The 16,222-nt window shown below is 40.6% G+C and overlaps 1 protein-coding gene across 2 annotated transcripts in view; it reads left to right on the top strand.

Moving 5' to 3' along the window:
* LOC109397784 (farnesol dehydrogenase-like) overlaps positions 1–15,434 on the top strand; it is a 46,376-nt gene extending 30,942 nt beyond the window's left edge. For both annotated transcript variants that reach the window (XM_062859271.1, XM_062859270.1), the window contains exons 2-4: positions 13,910–14,512; positions 14,966–15,112; positions 15,191–15,434. In XM_062859271.1, the coding sequence (XP_062715255.1) occupies positions 13,919–14,512; positions 14,966–15,112; positions 15,191–15,232 (783 nt within the window). In that variant the 5' untranslated portion in view covers positions 13,910–13,918 and the 3' untranslated portion in view covers positions 15,233–15,434. The remainder of the gene's footprint in view (positions 1–13,909; positions 14,513–14,965; positions 15,113–15,190) is intronic.
* The last annotated feature ends 788 nt before the right edge of the window (positions 15,435–16,222 follow it).

Below are 16,222 nucleotides of genomic sequence, written 5' to 3'. Positions count from 1 at the left end.
ATCCATCTCTTCAATATTCATGTTGCCTTTCTCGCAAGAAATTTATCTGAATTTGAGATTATGAGCATCTTTTTTAATAATTAGGTTTATTGAATAATTACATCCCTTGCATTTCCAACACATTTATAACGTAGTTGTCTCCTTTACAACTTCGCGTAGGTCAAGATTCTTGAATCTTGGTCATAGTAGAAGCTGTCTTCTAACAGTCTGCGATAAGTTTGCGCAACCTTTTTTCATTAACGTGTATTTTAACATCAGCTAATTCTATACTCAGTCACAACCTTTTAGTTACAAAGAATCACTCGCAAATCTTAACATACATTGCGATCTTTTGGATGCTGGTATATGAATATTTTGTTGGAAGCAGATTCTATGCGCTTGAAGTAGACTGCGTATTTGTCAAAGTACATAATGAGCCCACTCTCCTTTTTGGCACTTCATACAACAATTGTTGTATTTTAACATCCAACGCCTTGCTTTTCTATAACGAGGAACCTACAATATGGCAGTGCCTATTTTAATTGGTGAAACTTGGCAGCTCGACTACATTTTTTAAGATTTTTATCGGTATGATTTAGTTTTTACAAAAAGAAATAACTGTAGTGTTTCTATGATATCTGAGTTGAGTTAGGTACAGTCAATGCATCTTTGAAAAATCGTAACTACTCTTATCTAATCTCATACATACGCGGAATCACCCTGGAAAGCAATCGTGTTACTTTTCTTGTCAATACTGATGCTTGCGGCATATCAGAGATATGACACATGCATCAAAGCGGCCTGGTCTACTGCGTTGTATTTACGCGCAAAGATGATTCTTCGAAATACTTGGAGTACAGAATATTTTATTTCGGCAAGGCACTTCTCGAATTTACAGGGGAGGAAGGATGCGTGGACGGTGAAGTTACCCATTTCGCACACTTTCTTCCTAATGTCTCGTTTATTTAATTTATATTTTTAAATTTTTGTTTAATAAACCACCCACTGACGACCACCATTTTCAAAAACAGCAATCAAACCAAAACTCGTTTGCCTTTTTGAAATATACACGACAAAACGAAACGCGAGGCACAGCTCTTTCAAAGCGGAGGATCTCAGCCCAGAAAGTGAAGAAAGAAAACCTTGTGGTCACTTATTACCGTCCAATAGTTTCTTTTCGGGTTAGAAAATACGCACATCTTCTCACCGGAATCTGCGTCGGATGACGATAATTTTGAAACTTGTCGGAACGAACTTCGCGAGTTATTATTTTGGACATTTTTCTAAATGTGCGAAACTAAGATTTACTTGCTGCGTAGAAAACCCGGCTCAAACATGTACGTGTTAAAACAGCAAAACTCACTGAATCACTATACATTTCTTCAAATATTAGTTTCGAAACGATCGGCCGAATCAAAAACTAAAGGTGCGATTATGAGCAATCGTAACTATTTTGAAGAGAAAATCAATACATTTTCGATATGCATGATCCTAAAATTGGCGAAGAAGCGAAAACTTTATTCATAACATACTTAAGCAAAGCTTGTCAATTTAAACCTATTATTTTTCTGCGTTTGTATTGTCACTCTATCACAATTCTATGTCAAGCAATTTGTTGTGTTATTCGTGTAACGATCTACTATGATATTGATTGGTTGAAAATTTCACATATTTGATGCAAACTAAAATAAATTGCTACCTATACAAAACAAGAAAATCATTCTCTAGAAACTATATACCTGGCAACAAATCCATACTCATGTTTTTTCGTCTCCTCTTTACTCTACCCAGAGAGCTAAACGCGAGAGAGCGCACGAGCCTTCGGATAGAGACCGTACTTTGGGTGTCTCTATATTCTAAGCCCTGCTACGAACCGTACGTAAACTTTTCGCTTTCGAGCCCTACTTAGCAGCGAACGGTGCGGTTCGCTTCTTTGTTCGGAGCTCTACTTAACGTTAAAACGCTTGATTGAGCCCATGAGTGGGCTTGGTCTTACACATTCTAAAAAACAGCTTGTATACTCTTCTAGATGCAAAAATTCGATATTTTTTTTGTTTACCAAGATCACTAGTAAACCTAGCTAGATTGCCGTACATTTTTTTGCCAATTTCACGATTTTGCGGATGCTGGAGCTGATTTTGTGATTGTGTAAGTGTTGGTGAAGTCTGGAAATAATGCACTTTAGTGCTGAGCGGTCTTAGCGTGTATCAATAATCCTTGCTAGTTATTATATAAAATCAATTTCAATCAATTCATCAATCAATAAAATCAATTTCAAAACTTGTTATTGTCGTGCTACTTACTGTTTAATAGTTATTTATGTAACGAGTTGCAAAATGATGATTTTTACAGCACGAGTTGTACATTATGATTGGTTCCTTCAAGTCGTGGAAACTGAGGTCAGACTGAGGTTCTCAATCAAACAATTACATTATGATTCATAATGCAACCGGAAAGATTCGCATTATGAATCATAATGCAATTGTTTGCTATCGTGTGGAGAAGTAGGCCTTTAGATCACCGAAATGGCAAGTATAAAGTAGAATATTATAGGCACGGTAAAGGCTGGGTATGCTGCGCAATTCAGATCCCATTGTGATCCACTAGCCTCTGCCCAGCAACTCCTATCCCTACCTCCACGCGGTACCGGCCGGAAACTACGAGCAACCTTAGGGAAGATCGGGTAACCAACCCCGGTGGGAACTTTGGTCGTAGGCTGACAGGGAAGGGGGGGGGGGTTTGCTTCGGTAAACCTGAGCGTCTGTTCTCCAGGAGGAGCGGCTCACAACAGCGTCTGATCCCCATGTTAGGGGCGGCTGATCTACGTCCGAGTGCCAGGGAAGGACTCTAAGCTCAACTGTGCACTATGGTACTCCGGAAAGTAGGGGGTTGGTGTCAGGCCCTACGAGCCAGCCGTAAAAAACCATTGTAACGGAAAATCAGCAACAGAATAATACGAACCGACACCAACGGCAACGACCCCAGCGAACAAAAAGGACTTGCGATTGGAAACTCGGTACGTGGAACCAAGGGCGTAGCCAGCTTTTCGGTCAGGGGGGGGGCAAGCACCCTTAGTAAAAATGTACCTACTAGCTTTTATAACTAAACGCAACACGATGAAATTGAATATACATTATATTCTAAAAGTTTTATTTAGCCCTTAACCCTGTTGTATTTTGTACAATACGTTAACAACAACTCGCCTGATCTACACAAATCAGCGTGGTGCTGGTAGCGATGGCCAATTTCTGGAAGATTAAGAAATTTTATTTACTCGTGCAATATTTTGCTCTGATTTTTTTGTCAATGTCTACAAAAAATTCACCAGAAATAATAGCTGAACTCTTTTGGAAATTACCAACTCTTTTGAGGATAAACCTAGAATTTCCTGGTTCCTGTATGCTTCCATTTATCTTCCAATACTATTTGCTGGAGAAATTCCTCCAGATTTTTTTGAATTTTTGAATTCCAGAAGGAACTCCTGTAAAAAATTCAAAAAATAAATCTGTACGAATTCCTGGATAAATCATGGAAGGGATACCTAGTGAAATTTCTGAAGAGATCTCATGAGGAAATCTTAGATAAATTTCTGGAGGATTCCCTGGAAGAAATTCTGGAGAAATTCCTGGAGGAATTCTGGACGGAATCCCTAGTAAAATTTCATAAGAAATGTCTTTAAAAATTCATATATGAAATCTTAGAGAAATTTGTGAAGGAATCCTTGGAGGAATGCCTATAGAAACTTCTGAGCAAATTCCCGGCGTAATTCCTGGAGAATTTCCTTGGGAAATTTTTTGGGTGACTTCTTGGAATCCCTAGGAGAATTCTGGGAGAAATTCCTGATGAAATCTCCAGAGGAACTCTGGGAGGAATTGCTGGAGAAATTTCTGAAAAAAAAAATCCCTTAAGAAATTCTAGGAGGATTTCCTGAAAGAACCCTTGGAGGAATTTCTGGAGGATTCCCTGGTGGAATCTCTGGAAATACCCCTCGAAAAATTCGTGGAGAAATCCCTGTAGTAATTGCTGGAGGAATCTCAGGAGGAATATCTGGAGGAATCCCTGAAAATTTCCTCAAAGTATCCCAAGAGGATTTCCAGGAGAAATTCCTGGACGAATTGCTGGCATAATTCCTGAAGGATGCCAGGAATATTCCGGAAGAAATTCCTGGGGTATTTCCTGGAGGTATTCCGGAAGAAATTTCCTGGGGAAATTCCTAGAAAACATCCCGGAGGAATAAATGGAGGAGTTCCTATTGGTATTCCTGTGGAAATTTCTGGAGGAATCTCTAGAGGAATTCTTGAAAGAATTACTGGATGAATATCTAGAGGAATCTCCAGAAGAATTTCGAGAGATTTCTGTTTCTATTTCTGTTATTTTTCTATTTTTGAAAGAACTCCTTGAGAGATTCCTGGAGGAATTTCTAGTGGAATTGCAAGTGGAGTTCCTGGAGAAATTCTCGAAGGAATTTCTGAAGGAATCCCAGGGGGTTTCCTTGAAGGAATTTGTGAAAAAATCCCTGGAGGAATATCTGGAAGAATCCCTGAACAATTCCTGCAAAAATTCCTGGAGAATATTCTTGAAGAATTTCTGAAGAAATCTCTAGAGGATTTCCTGGAAGAATCTTTGGAGAAACTTCTGGAGGATTTTCTGAAGGAATCTTCAAAGAATTTCCTGAGGAGATTTTTCATGGAGAAATCTCTAGAGGAATCCCTTTAGGAGAGAAATCCCCTCGAGGAATATCTGGAGGAATCAGGAAGCAATTCCTGATAAAATCTCGGGAGAAATTCCTGGAGAAATACCTAGAGGAATTGCTGACATAATTTCTGAAAGATGTCCAGGAGCAATTCCTGATGAAATTACTGGGGTTATTCCTGGAGAAATTCCTGGATAAAATCCTGGAGGAATTACTAGAGGTATTTTTTTGTGAATTTCTGGAGGAATTTCTAAGAGAAATTCTCGGAAGAGTTACTGGATGAATTTCTAGAGAAATTCTGGGTAAATTCTATTTCTATTCTATTATTTTTCTGTTTCTGAAATGCTGGAGAAATTTCCAGCGGAATTTCTGGAGGAATTCTTGGATAAATCCTTGAAAGAATGCTTGAAGGAATCTCTGGGGAATCCTAGAAGCAGTTTGTGAAGAAGTCCCTGGGGGAATCCCCGAAAAATTACTGATGGTATTCCTCCAGGAATTTCCTGAAAGATTTTACGAAGAAATCCCTAGAGGATTTCCAGGCTGAATCCTCTGGAAAATTTCCTGGAGGAATCCCTGAAATATTCCTGAGGGTATTCCTGGAGAATTTTCTGGAAGAATTTCTGAGAAAATCTCCAGAAGAATTTCTGGAAAAATTCCTGGAGAAATTGTTGACATAATTTCTGAAGGATGTCCAGGAGCAATTCCTGGACAATTCCTAAAGAAATTTCTGGAGGAATTCCTGATGAAATTCTTGGGGTAACTCCTGAAGAATTTCCTGGAATAGTTCTTGGAGATATTCCTGGATAAAATCTTGGAGGAATTGCTGGAGGTTCTTCTTTGGGAATTGCTGGTGGAATCCGTGAGGGAATCTCTGGAGGAATTCCTTCAACAACTTCTGAATGAATTTCTGGGGGAAATTTCTGACAAAAATCCCCTGAGAAATTCACGGAGGGATTTCAAGAGACATCTCTGAAGAAATCTCTGAAAATCCCTGAAAAAGTTCCTGGACGAGTTTCAGCGGAATTCCTAGAGAAACATCTGTAGCGATTCCTGGAGGGAAAACTGGAAGATTTCTTGGTGGAATTTTTGGAAAAATTCCAGAAGGTATTCCTAGAAAAAACCCTGGAAGAATTTCTGAAGCAATCCCTAATTTATGACGGTGTTCCTTGATTAATTCCTGGAGGAATCCCTGAAAAATTCTTGAAGGTATTCCTGGAGAATATTCTTGAAGAATTTCTGCAGAATCCTTAGTGGATTTCCTGGAAGAATCTTTGGAGAAACTTCTGCAGGATTTTCTGGAGGAATCTTCAAAGAATTTCCTGAAGAGATTCCATGGAGAAATCTCTGGAGGAATCCCTTAAAAAATTCCTGATGGAATCTCATGAGAAATTCCCGGAGAAATACCTAGAGGAATTGTTGACATATTTTCTGCAAGATGTCCAGGAGCAATTCCTGGAGAAATTCCTGGAGAAATTCCTGGGGGAATTCATGTAGAAATTCCTGGGGTTATTCCTAGATAAGTTCCTGGAGAAATTCCTAGAGGTATTCCTTTGGGAATTTCAGGAGGAATCTCTAGAAGAATTTTTGGAAGAATTACTGGATGAATTTCTAGAGGAATTCTGGGGAATTTCTATTTTTATTCTATTATTTTTCTATTTCTGAAAAAATCCCTTGAGAAAACCCCGGAGGAATTTCTAGCGGAATTTCTGGAGGAATTCTTGGATAAATCCTCCAGAAGCAGTTTGTAAAGAAATTCCTGGGGGAATCCCTGAAAAAATGCTGATGGTATTCCTCCAGGAATTTTCTGGAAGAATGTATGAAGAAATCCCTAGAGGATTTCCAAAAATAATGTTCAGAGGAACTTCTGAGGGATTTCCTGGAGGAATCTTCGGAGGATTTCCTGGAGAAATCCCTGAAAAATTCTTGAGGGTATTCCTGGAGAATTTACTGGAAGAATGTCTGAAAAAATTTCCAGAAGAATTTCTGGAAAAAATTCCTGGAGAAATTGTTGACATAAGTTCTGAAGGGTGTCCAGAATTCCTGGATCAATTCCTAGAGAAATTGCTGGAGGTATTCCTGAGGAAATTCTTGGGGTAATTCCTGGAGAATTTCCTGGAATAGTTCTTAGAGAAATTCCTAAACAAAATCCTGGAGGAATTGCTGGAGGTTATCCTTTGGGAATTGCTGGCGGAATCCTTGAAGGAATTCTAGGAGGAATCTCTGTAATAATTCCTTCAACAATTTGTGGATGATTTTCTGGGGGAATCTCTAGAGGAGCCCTGGGAGAAATTTCTGAAAAAATCGCCTGAGAAATTCCCGGAGGAATTTCTGAAGAAATCCCTGGAAAAATCACTAGAAAAGTTCCTGTAGGAGATTTTTGTGCAAATCCTGGAGGAATGCCTGTAGCAATTCCTGGAGGGAATACTGAAAGATTTCTTGGCGGAATTTCTGGAAAAAATCCAGAAGGATTCCTAGAAAAAATCCTGGAAGAATTTCTGAAGGAATCCCTGAAGGATTTCCTGGAGTAATTCCTAGAGGAATTCCTGAAGAAATTTTTGGATAAATCTCTTAGGGAATTCGTATAGGAATATCAGAAAAAATTCCTCAAGAAATCGCAGATGGAGTTCTTGAACAAATTCGGGAGGAATCTTTAGAAGAGTTTCGATAGAAACTCCAGAAGGAAACCCGGAAGAAATTTCAAGAGTAATTACTAAGGGAATCCCTAAGCAGTTCCTGGAGGAATTACTGAATCAATTCCTAGAAAAGATCCTAGGGGATATCCTAGAAGAATACCCGTAGAGTTTAACGGAGAATTCTCTAGAAATACTCCTGGAGGAATCTCTATAAACTCCTGGAGGAATTTCTGGAGAAATATCTATACGCATTTCAATTCCCAATAATTCTTAGAGGAATCTCTGAAGAAATTCATGGAGAATTCGCAGTAAAAATTTCTGAAGAAATTGCAGATGGAATCCTTGGAGAAATCCTGAAGGAATACTAATAAGAGTTCGTGGAAGAACGCCTTGGGGAATCCCTGTAGCAGTTCCTGAAGAAACCCCAGGAGAAATCCTGGGGAATTCCTAAATAGTTTCTGGAGGAAGTATTGGATTATTTTTTGGAGATCTTCTGAAGGAATTCTAAAAAGTGTTCCTGGGGGAACCCTTGGATGATTTTTTAAAATAATTCCTGGAGTTGTTTCTGAAATAAACACAGAAGATGTTCCCGGTCGAATACTTGGAGGAATGCTTGAAGGAAAATCTGGAGGAATCCGGGAGCAATCCCATGATGAATTCCTTAGGAAATCCCAGGAAAGCTTTCTTAACATATTCCTGGAAGAATTTCTGTAGGAAAAAATGAAGGCATCCATGTCTGCAATATTTTTTGGACGAATTATTGTTGGAATTTTTAAATGGAGAATGTTTTGTACAATGATTTAAGGAACTCCTGGAAATTTCTGGATGAATTATCGAAAAAAGCACTGGAACAATCACTGAAGGAACTTCTAAAGATATCCCAGGAGAAATTCCCGGAGGAATGCCTGGTGAAACCCATACAGGAATTCTTGGAAAACTCTCTGGAGCAATCCATGCTAGAATCACTGAAGGAAGCTATGGAAAATTCCTGAAGGAATTGATCGATATATCCTTGCAGAAGTATTTGTAAAAAACTGAAGGAAGCGTGGGGGGAAACAAGTGAAAATTCGTGTAGCAATAGCATATAACTGCACTCTAGTTCTACAAAGTCCTTGTTTTTCCCTACCGGAAACTTGCCATGCTGTTTTTGTGTTCCATGAATAAACATCACAAAATTTGACCATTCATCCAAACTTGTTATTTGGTTAAATTCTATGATAAGATTGAAGTAGATCTCTTGGAGAAATACTTGGCGAAATTTCCTGTGATTCTCAAGAAAAAAAAAAGGTTGGATAATTGTGGATAAAAACCTCAATTATTAGAATAGTCTAGAGAATAGTTTTTTTTAACTATTTTTTGTGGAACACTTGAATTATTGACAATCTTTGAGTCTGCTTGAATTAAAAAAATAATCTGTCGGCCAGGGGGGGGCCACGGCCCCCCTCTGCCCCCCTCTGGCTACGCCCTTGCGTGGAACTGCCGATCTCTCAACTTCATTGGGAGCACCCGCATACTCGCCGATCTACTGAAGGACCGCGGGTTCGGCATCGTAGCGCTGCAGGAGGTGTGTTGGACAGGATACATGGTGCGAACGTTTAGAGGTAATCATACCATTTACCAGAGCTGCGGCAACACACGCGAGCTGGGAACAGCTTTCATCGTGATGGGTGATATGCAGAGGCGCGTGATCGGTTGGTGGCCGATCGACGAAAGAATGTGCAGGTTGAGGATCAAGGGCCGATTCTTCAACTTCAGCATAATAAACGTGCACAGCCCACACTCCGGAAGTACTGATGATGACAAGGACGCATTTTACGCGCAGCTCGAACGCGAGTACGATCGCTGCCCAAGCCACGACGTCAAGATCATCATAGGAGATTTGAACGCTCAGGTAGGCCAGGAGGAGGAATTCAGACCGACGATTGGTAAGTTCAGCGCCCACCAGCAAACGAACGAAAACGGCCTACGACTCATTGATTTCGCCGCCTCCAAAAATATGGCCATACGTAGCACCTTTTTCCAACACAGCCTCCCTTATCGTTACACCTGGAGATCACCTCAGCAAACGGAATCTCAAATCGACCACGTTCTGATTGACGGACGGCACTTCTCCGACATTATCGACGTCAGGACCTATCGTGGCACCAACATCGACTCCGACCACTATCTGGTGATGGTCAAACTGCGCCCAAAACTCTCCGTCATCAGCAATGTACGGTCCCGGCGACCGCCATGGTACAACCTAGAGCGACTGAAGCAACCGGATGTCGCCTCAGCATACGCGCAGAATCTCGAAGCCGCGTTGCCAGACGAGGGCGAGATCGATGAGGCCCCTCTAGAGGACTGCTGGAGTACAGTGACAGCAGCCATCAACGACGCAGCCGAGAGCACCATCGGGTACGTGGAACGGAATCGACGGAACGAATGGTTCGACGAAGAGTGCAGAACGGTTTTGGAGGAGAAGAACGCAGCGAGGGCGGTAATGCTGCAGCAAGGGACTCGACAGAACGTGGAACGTTATAAACAGAAGCGGAAACAGCAGACCCGCCTCTTTCGGGAAAAAAAGCGCCGCCTGAAAGAAGCGGAGTGTGAAGAAATGGAACTGCTGTGCCGTTCCCAAGAAACACCGAAGTTCTATCAGAAGCTCAACGCATCCCGCAACGGCTTCGTGCCGCGAGCCGAAATATGCAGGGATAAAGACGGAGGCCTCTTGACGAACGGACGTGAGGTGATCGAAAGGTGGAAGCAGCACTTCGATCAGCACCTGAACGGCGTGGAGAACGTAGGCACGGGAGCTCACGGCAACGGAAGGAACGACGACGCCAGTGCAGCGGAGGACGGAAATGAACCAACTCCCACGCTGAGGGAAGTTAAGGATGCCATTCACCAGCTCAAAACCAACAAAGCAGCTATGGTATCGCAGCTGAACTCATCAAGATGGGCCCAGAAAAGTTGGCCACCTGTCTGCATCGGCTGATAGTCAGGATCTGGGAAACCGAACAGCTACCGGAGGAGTGGAAGGAAGGGGTAATCTGCCCCATTCACAAGAAAGGCGACCATTTGGAATGTGAGAACTTCAGGGCGATCACTATTTTGAATGCTGCCTACAAAGTGCTATCCCAGATCATCTTCCGTCGTCTGTCACCTAAAACAAATGAGTTCGTGGGAAGTTATCAAGCCGGCTTCATCGACGGCCGGTCGACAACGGACCAGATCTTTACCGTACGGCAAATCCTCCAGAAATCCCGTGAATACCAGGTCCCAACACACCACCTGTTCATCGACTTCAAAGCGGCATACGATAGTATCGACCTGCGCAGAGCTATGGAGAATCATGGACGAAAACGGCTTTCCTGGGAAGCTGACTAGACTGATTAAAGCAACGATGGACGGTGTGCAAAACTGCGTAAGGGTTTCGGGTGAACTATCCAGTTCATTCGTATCTCGCCGGGGACTGCGACAAGGTGACGGACTCTCATGTCTACTCTTCAACATCGCGCTGGAAGGTGTGATGCGACGAGCCGGGCTCAACAGCCGGGGAACGATTTTCACAAAATCCGGTCAATTTGTGTGCTTCGCGGACGACATGGACATTATCGCTAGAACATTTGGAACGGTGGCAGAACTGTACACCCGCCTGAAACGCGAAGCAGCAAAGGTCGGACTGGTGGTGAATGCCTCAAAAACAAAGTACATGCTGGTAGGTGGAACCGAAAACGACCGGATCCGTCTGGGTAGTAATGTTACGATAGACGGGGATACTTTCGAGGTGGTGGAGAAATTCGTCTACCTCGGATCCTTACTGACGGCTGACAACAACGTGAGCCGAGAAATTCGGAGGCGCATCATCAGCGGAAGTCGGGCCTACTACGGGCTCCAGAAGAAACTGCGGTCGAAAAAGATTCACCCACGCACCAAATGCACCATGTACAAAACGCTAATAAGACCGGTGATTCTCTACGGGCACGAGACATGGACCATGCTCGAGGAGGACCTACAAGCACTCGGAGTTTTCGAGCGACGCGTGCTAAGAACGATCTTCGGCGGTGTGCAGGAGAACGGTGTGTGGCGGAGAAGGATGAACCACGAGCTCGCTGCACTTTACGGCGAACCCAGCATCCAGAAGGTGGCCAAAGCCGGAAGGATACGTTGGACAGGGCATGTTGCAAGATTGGCGAACAACAACCCTGCAAAGCTGGTGTTTGCAACGGATCCGGTTGGCACAAGAAGGCGTGGAGCGCAGAGAGCACGATGGGCGGACCAGGTGGAGCGTGACTTGGCGAGCATTGGGCGCTACCGAGGATGGAGAGCGGCAGCCACAAACCGAGTATTGTGGCGTACTATTGTTGATTATGTCTTATCTTAATGATGTTGAACAAATAAATGTATGTATTATAGTGCCGAGTTGCAAATAAAAATATTTGTACATTCTCAATAGTATAATAATAACTAAATTTGTTCCATAACAAAAAAAAATATTAAAATATATTTTATGGGTGTATTTCAATAGCTTGATCGTAACAAAATAAAATTGTCAAACAAAACATGTTATGTCTTGAAAAGTTAAAAATAAAAACTGAGAGACGAACCAGCCAAGGGCTGAAAGTCTCTTTAATAAAGACAATTCAATCAATCAATAAAAATAACAAAACAAGATATAAAAACAGAATATGTGATTTAAAGAAGAAGAGAATATCAACCGCATAATAAAATATATTATTTTGGCATAATAACTGTATAATGGATTCAGTATTTTTTATGTTATCAACATATCTTATTATGTTATAAACTGGTCTGTCATAAGCGGCAAAATAACAAAAATCATAACAAAAAAATGTTTTACTTTACTATTACTTTAGAGCTTTTAGTAGAACTTGTTACTTCAGACTCTAGTTTAATTTAAAAACACTTCACTAATACTTTACTTTTGCAAAAGAAAATAAAAAAAAATGAATAACTCTTTTAAAGAAAAACTAGAAAGGACGAGCAAATTCCTTTTAATTCTACTACTGTGCTTATCTTCGGACAGATAGGCCTATTTCGTCTGTGACTTACAGACTTCTTCAGTGTCAAGTCGAGCACTTGACACTGAAGAAGTCTGTAAGTCACAGACGAAATAGGCCTATCTGTCCGAAGATAAGCACAGTAGTAGAATTAAAAGGAATTTGCTCGTCCTTTCTAGTTTTTCTTTAAAAGAGTTATTCATTTTTTTATTTTCTTTTGCAAAAGTAAAGTATTAGTGAAGTGTTTTTAAATTAAACTAGAGTCTGAAGAAAAAAAAAAAAATGCTTCTGGAAGACCAATTTAATAACAAGTTTTGTTAGATTCAATATCAACTTAATAATAATGAATCTAGCAGTGAATTTTAAAACTTGTTATTGTTGTGTTATAGTTCATCACATATTTGTACATTTTCAACAGTAGAGTAATAACAAAACTTGGTCTACAACAAAGTATATTATTGAAATATTATTTAGTGTTTGAATCTCACTAACTTGATCATAACAAAATAAGACTGCTCAACAAAACATGTTATTAAAAATAATACTTTGATAAGTTAATAATAACAAATTATGATACATAAACAGGCTATGTGATTCAGTTGTTATGAATTTGATATTCTCCTCTGCTCGGGGCAGCCTTTTCTTTTTTCTCGCTTGTTCATTTTGTTGAACGCAAGAAAGAGAAAAAGAGGGGGCAAAGTGATTTTTTTAAATGAAAACACGATATTTCTAATACAATACTTTTGGTATAATGGATAAGAATATTTAATCCAATCCCTCTTGTATAAAGTCTCACATAGCTGATGATTGGGCTCCATATAGCCAAAGTAAATCACTCTGTCTTAAGATAGAGGGTCGATGGAATATTATGTACACAACATGTCACATTTTAGACCCTATCCAATAAGATGTTAGGCTAGGTGCACCAAGATAGTGAAGTGCACGTTCAGCGAGCCTGTCTGCGTCATATTGACCCCAACACGGGCAGGCACGCTGTACGTGCACTACGCCATCGTGGTGCAAAAAACTAACATCTTAGGATGGTTAAATGGAATTTTTCAAAAATTGTGTATGAACCGCAGCACTAACACGGCCATGCTGGAGGTGACGGGTTTGATTCCCAGTCGGCGCAGGAACTTTTTGAAAAGGGAAATTTCTTTACTTCCCTGGGCATAGAGTGTCTTGGTGCCTGCCACACAATATACACATACAAAATGGTCATTGGCGGAGGAAGCTCTCAGCTAATAACTGTCGTTGTGATACTCATAGAACACGAAGCTGAGAAGCATGCTCTGTTTCGTTACGTTAACAAGAAGAAGATAAAAAGGAGAGGAAGTATTTTTTGGAACTTAAAATCTAATTTCTTATATTCCGCCAGCAACTCTTCACGCATACGGTATGATTTTCCTAGTTCGCAGGTCGGAACTCTACCTAAAGCGAATTACTCTTATATAGGTAGAACAGTTATGCGTAGATTAAAAGCAATATTTTAGTGATAAACGTTGGTTATTTCTGCTTTTCACCTGGCGCTTTTGTTTTACTTAGTCATTTTCTCATTAAATATTATTTTGGCACTAATGAAATGCCTCATTTCGTTACAGTCCCACACCATGAACATCGGCGAGAGAATGAAACGATGGGAAGGCAAAGTCGCCGTTGTAACGGGAGCCAGCGGTGCCATCGGTGGGGCTATCGCAAAAGAACTGGTCAAAGCGGGAATGATTGTCTGTGCCCTGGCCCGAAGGCGGGACAAGGTGGAAAAACTGCGAGCCAGCCTGTTTGATGTGGCCGGAAATCTGAACTGCGTTGAATGTGATATCACGGTGGAGGAAGACGTCAAACATGCCTTCGGATGGATTGAGGGTACCTATGGTGGAGTCGATCTGCTGGTAAATAACGCTGGAGTGATCACCAAGTGCCTGCTGACTGAGAAGAACAACTCCAAAGATTTGTACACAACCATGGAAACGAACATCATCGGGTTGTGCCTGTGCACTCGGGAAGCAGTCAAATCGATGAAGCAAAGGGATGTCCACGGGCACATAATCAATGTGAACAGTATATTCGGTCACAAAGTGCACCAGGCAGTGCCGGGAACGCGACCACTGAATGGAATGTATCCAGCATCCAAGTTTGCTGTCACTGCAATCACAGAGTGCATCCGCCAAGAGCTAATCTATCTTGATACGCAAGTTAAAGTGTCGGTAAGATGATCTAATTCGCTAACGTGTCTGGATTTGTGGGTACAGTATTTGTCAATGGCTTCGTTGAGCCCTGTTCATACATTTTGTTATTATAAGAATATTTTCCAATTTAAAATTGGATATATTTTAAACATAAAGCATACATGAACTTTTTTTATATAATTAAAACATGATTTTCAAAAGCGATAACATTGAACTGTTCTCAAAATTAGTTAAAGTACATATTTAAAGCACTGCCAGATGGTTTTTCAACCCCGAAACCATAAAATACATACATACCAATAAAATACATCGATTACCAATCACCATTAGGCAGTGATCATAAATTATGCGAGAATTTTTTCCATCAGTACGATACACTAATTTAACCGTGGCCAACCAATTGAGAAACACTGTTCCTCGAAAGCCACCACTCATTTATCCATCTCACTAAATATTATCCATCAATTTCAGAGCATCAGCCCCGGTCTGGTGGAAGGTGACATCGTTGCCAATCATACGGCCGGCGATAACGACCTCGTAAAGTACATGCCAAAGTTGAAACCGGAGGATGTAGCTGACGCCGTGTTGTACGCCATAACCACGCCAGATAATGTTCAAGTGAGTATCGCAAAATTTACACAGCAACGGAAGCCGGTCCAAAAATAAATCAATTAACTTGCTGATTAACTGTTACAGATCCACGAACTTGTCATCAAACCGATGGGAGAATTCATTTAAATATAAACCCCTTTCGGTTCATCTCATAACATGTCTGTATATGACGGCACGAACATTCAGATTATCCGAAAAATGTAAGAATTCTCAAAATGAGAACAAGAAGAAACAAAAGTATGCTCTCGGGCGCTATCTTATATATTTTAGATCTTATTTTTATACAGCAATAAACGAAAAAAAAATCACTTCACTATAAACCTGCTTCCCACCACCGTCTTCAACTGTTGCGAATGTGCTGAAAGAAAACAATCATGTGCCTGCCTAGCAATCATCGTTCTAGTTTATACCTTAAGGCGGATATTGGAGCTGACGCTTCTTGGCAGGGGTCAACCTCGGATGGGATTCTTCGTTGATCTAATTTTATTTTAATTATCTTTTTTTTTTCTTGGTGCAAAAGAATGGATTCACCATAGAAAGTTTGATGGACCGACAATAGTTTTTTATGATGTGCTTGCTCTTTCAAAACCCAGATTCCAAATGAGACTTAGAGTTTAGTCAAGTTAATTATTGTGTAACTGAATCACTCATATTTGCTTACTTACTTATTTATTTACTTAATCACACAGCAAAAATTTCTGAAAATTACACCCAACGTAAAGAAAATTGCATATAAATTTCTATTTTATTTCACTGAATTTTACATCAAAGATTTTCTTGTAGGGAATGTTGAATACAAGCTTCATACTGAGAGCAAGCTGTAAATGTATAAACAGATGGGAAAATGTGTGCGATATGACGGGGTCCTTTTGTTACAGGTGATATGTACAGTATCGGACAATAAAAATGCACCAAAGCCGTTTTCCCATACAAACTAGTCAACTTTGGATTGCCGTATCTCAGTTTTGTCTCAACCGATTGTTTCCATTTTTCTGTGACGAACTACAAAACATTTCAATTTTCAAAAACTATTGAAAAAGTTCAGTGATAACCATTGATACAAAAGTTACAGATAGGTTGAATTTTGACAATAAAAATGCACCAAGACAAAAAATT

Source organism: Aedes albopictus, chromosome 3, assembly GCF_035046485.1.
Source record: "Aedes albopictus strain Foshan chromosome 3, AalbF5, whole genome shotgun sequence".
In the NCBI taxonomy this organism is placed as follows: Eukaryota; Metazoa; Arthropoda; class Insecta; order Diptera; family Culicidae; genus Aedes; species Aedes albopictus.
The sequence above is the reverse complement of the archived record's forward strand: the minus strand, read 5'-3'. Positions and strand labels throughout refer to the sequence as shown.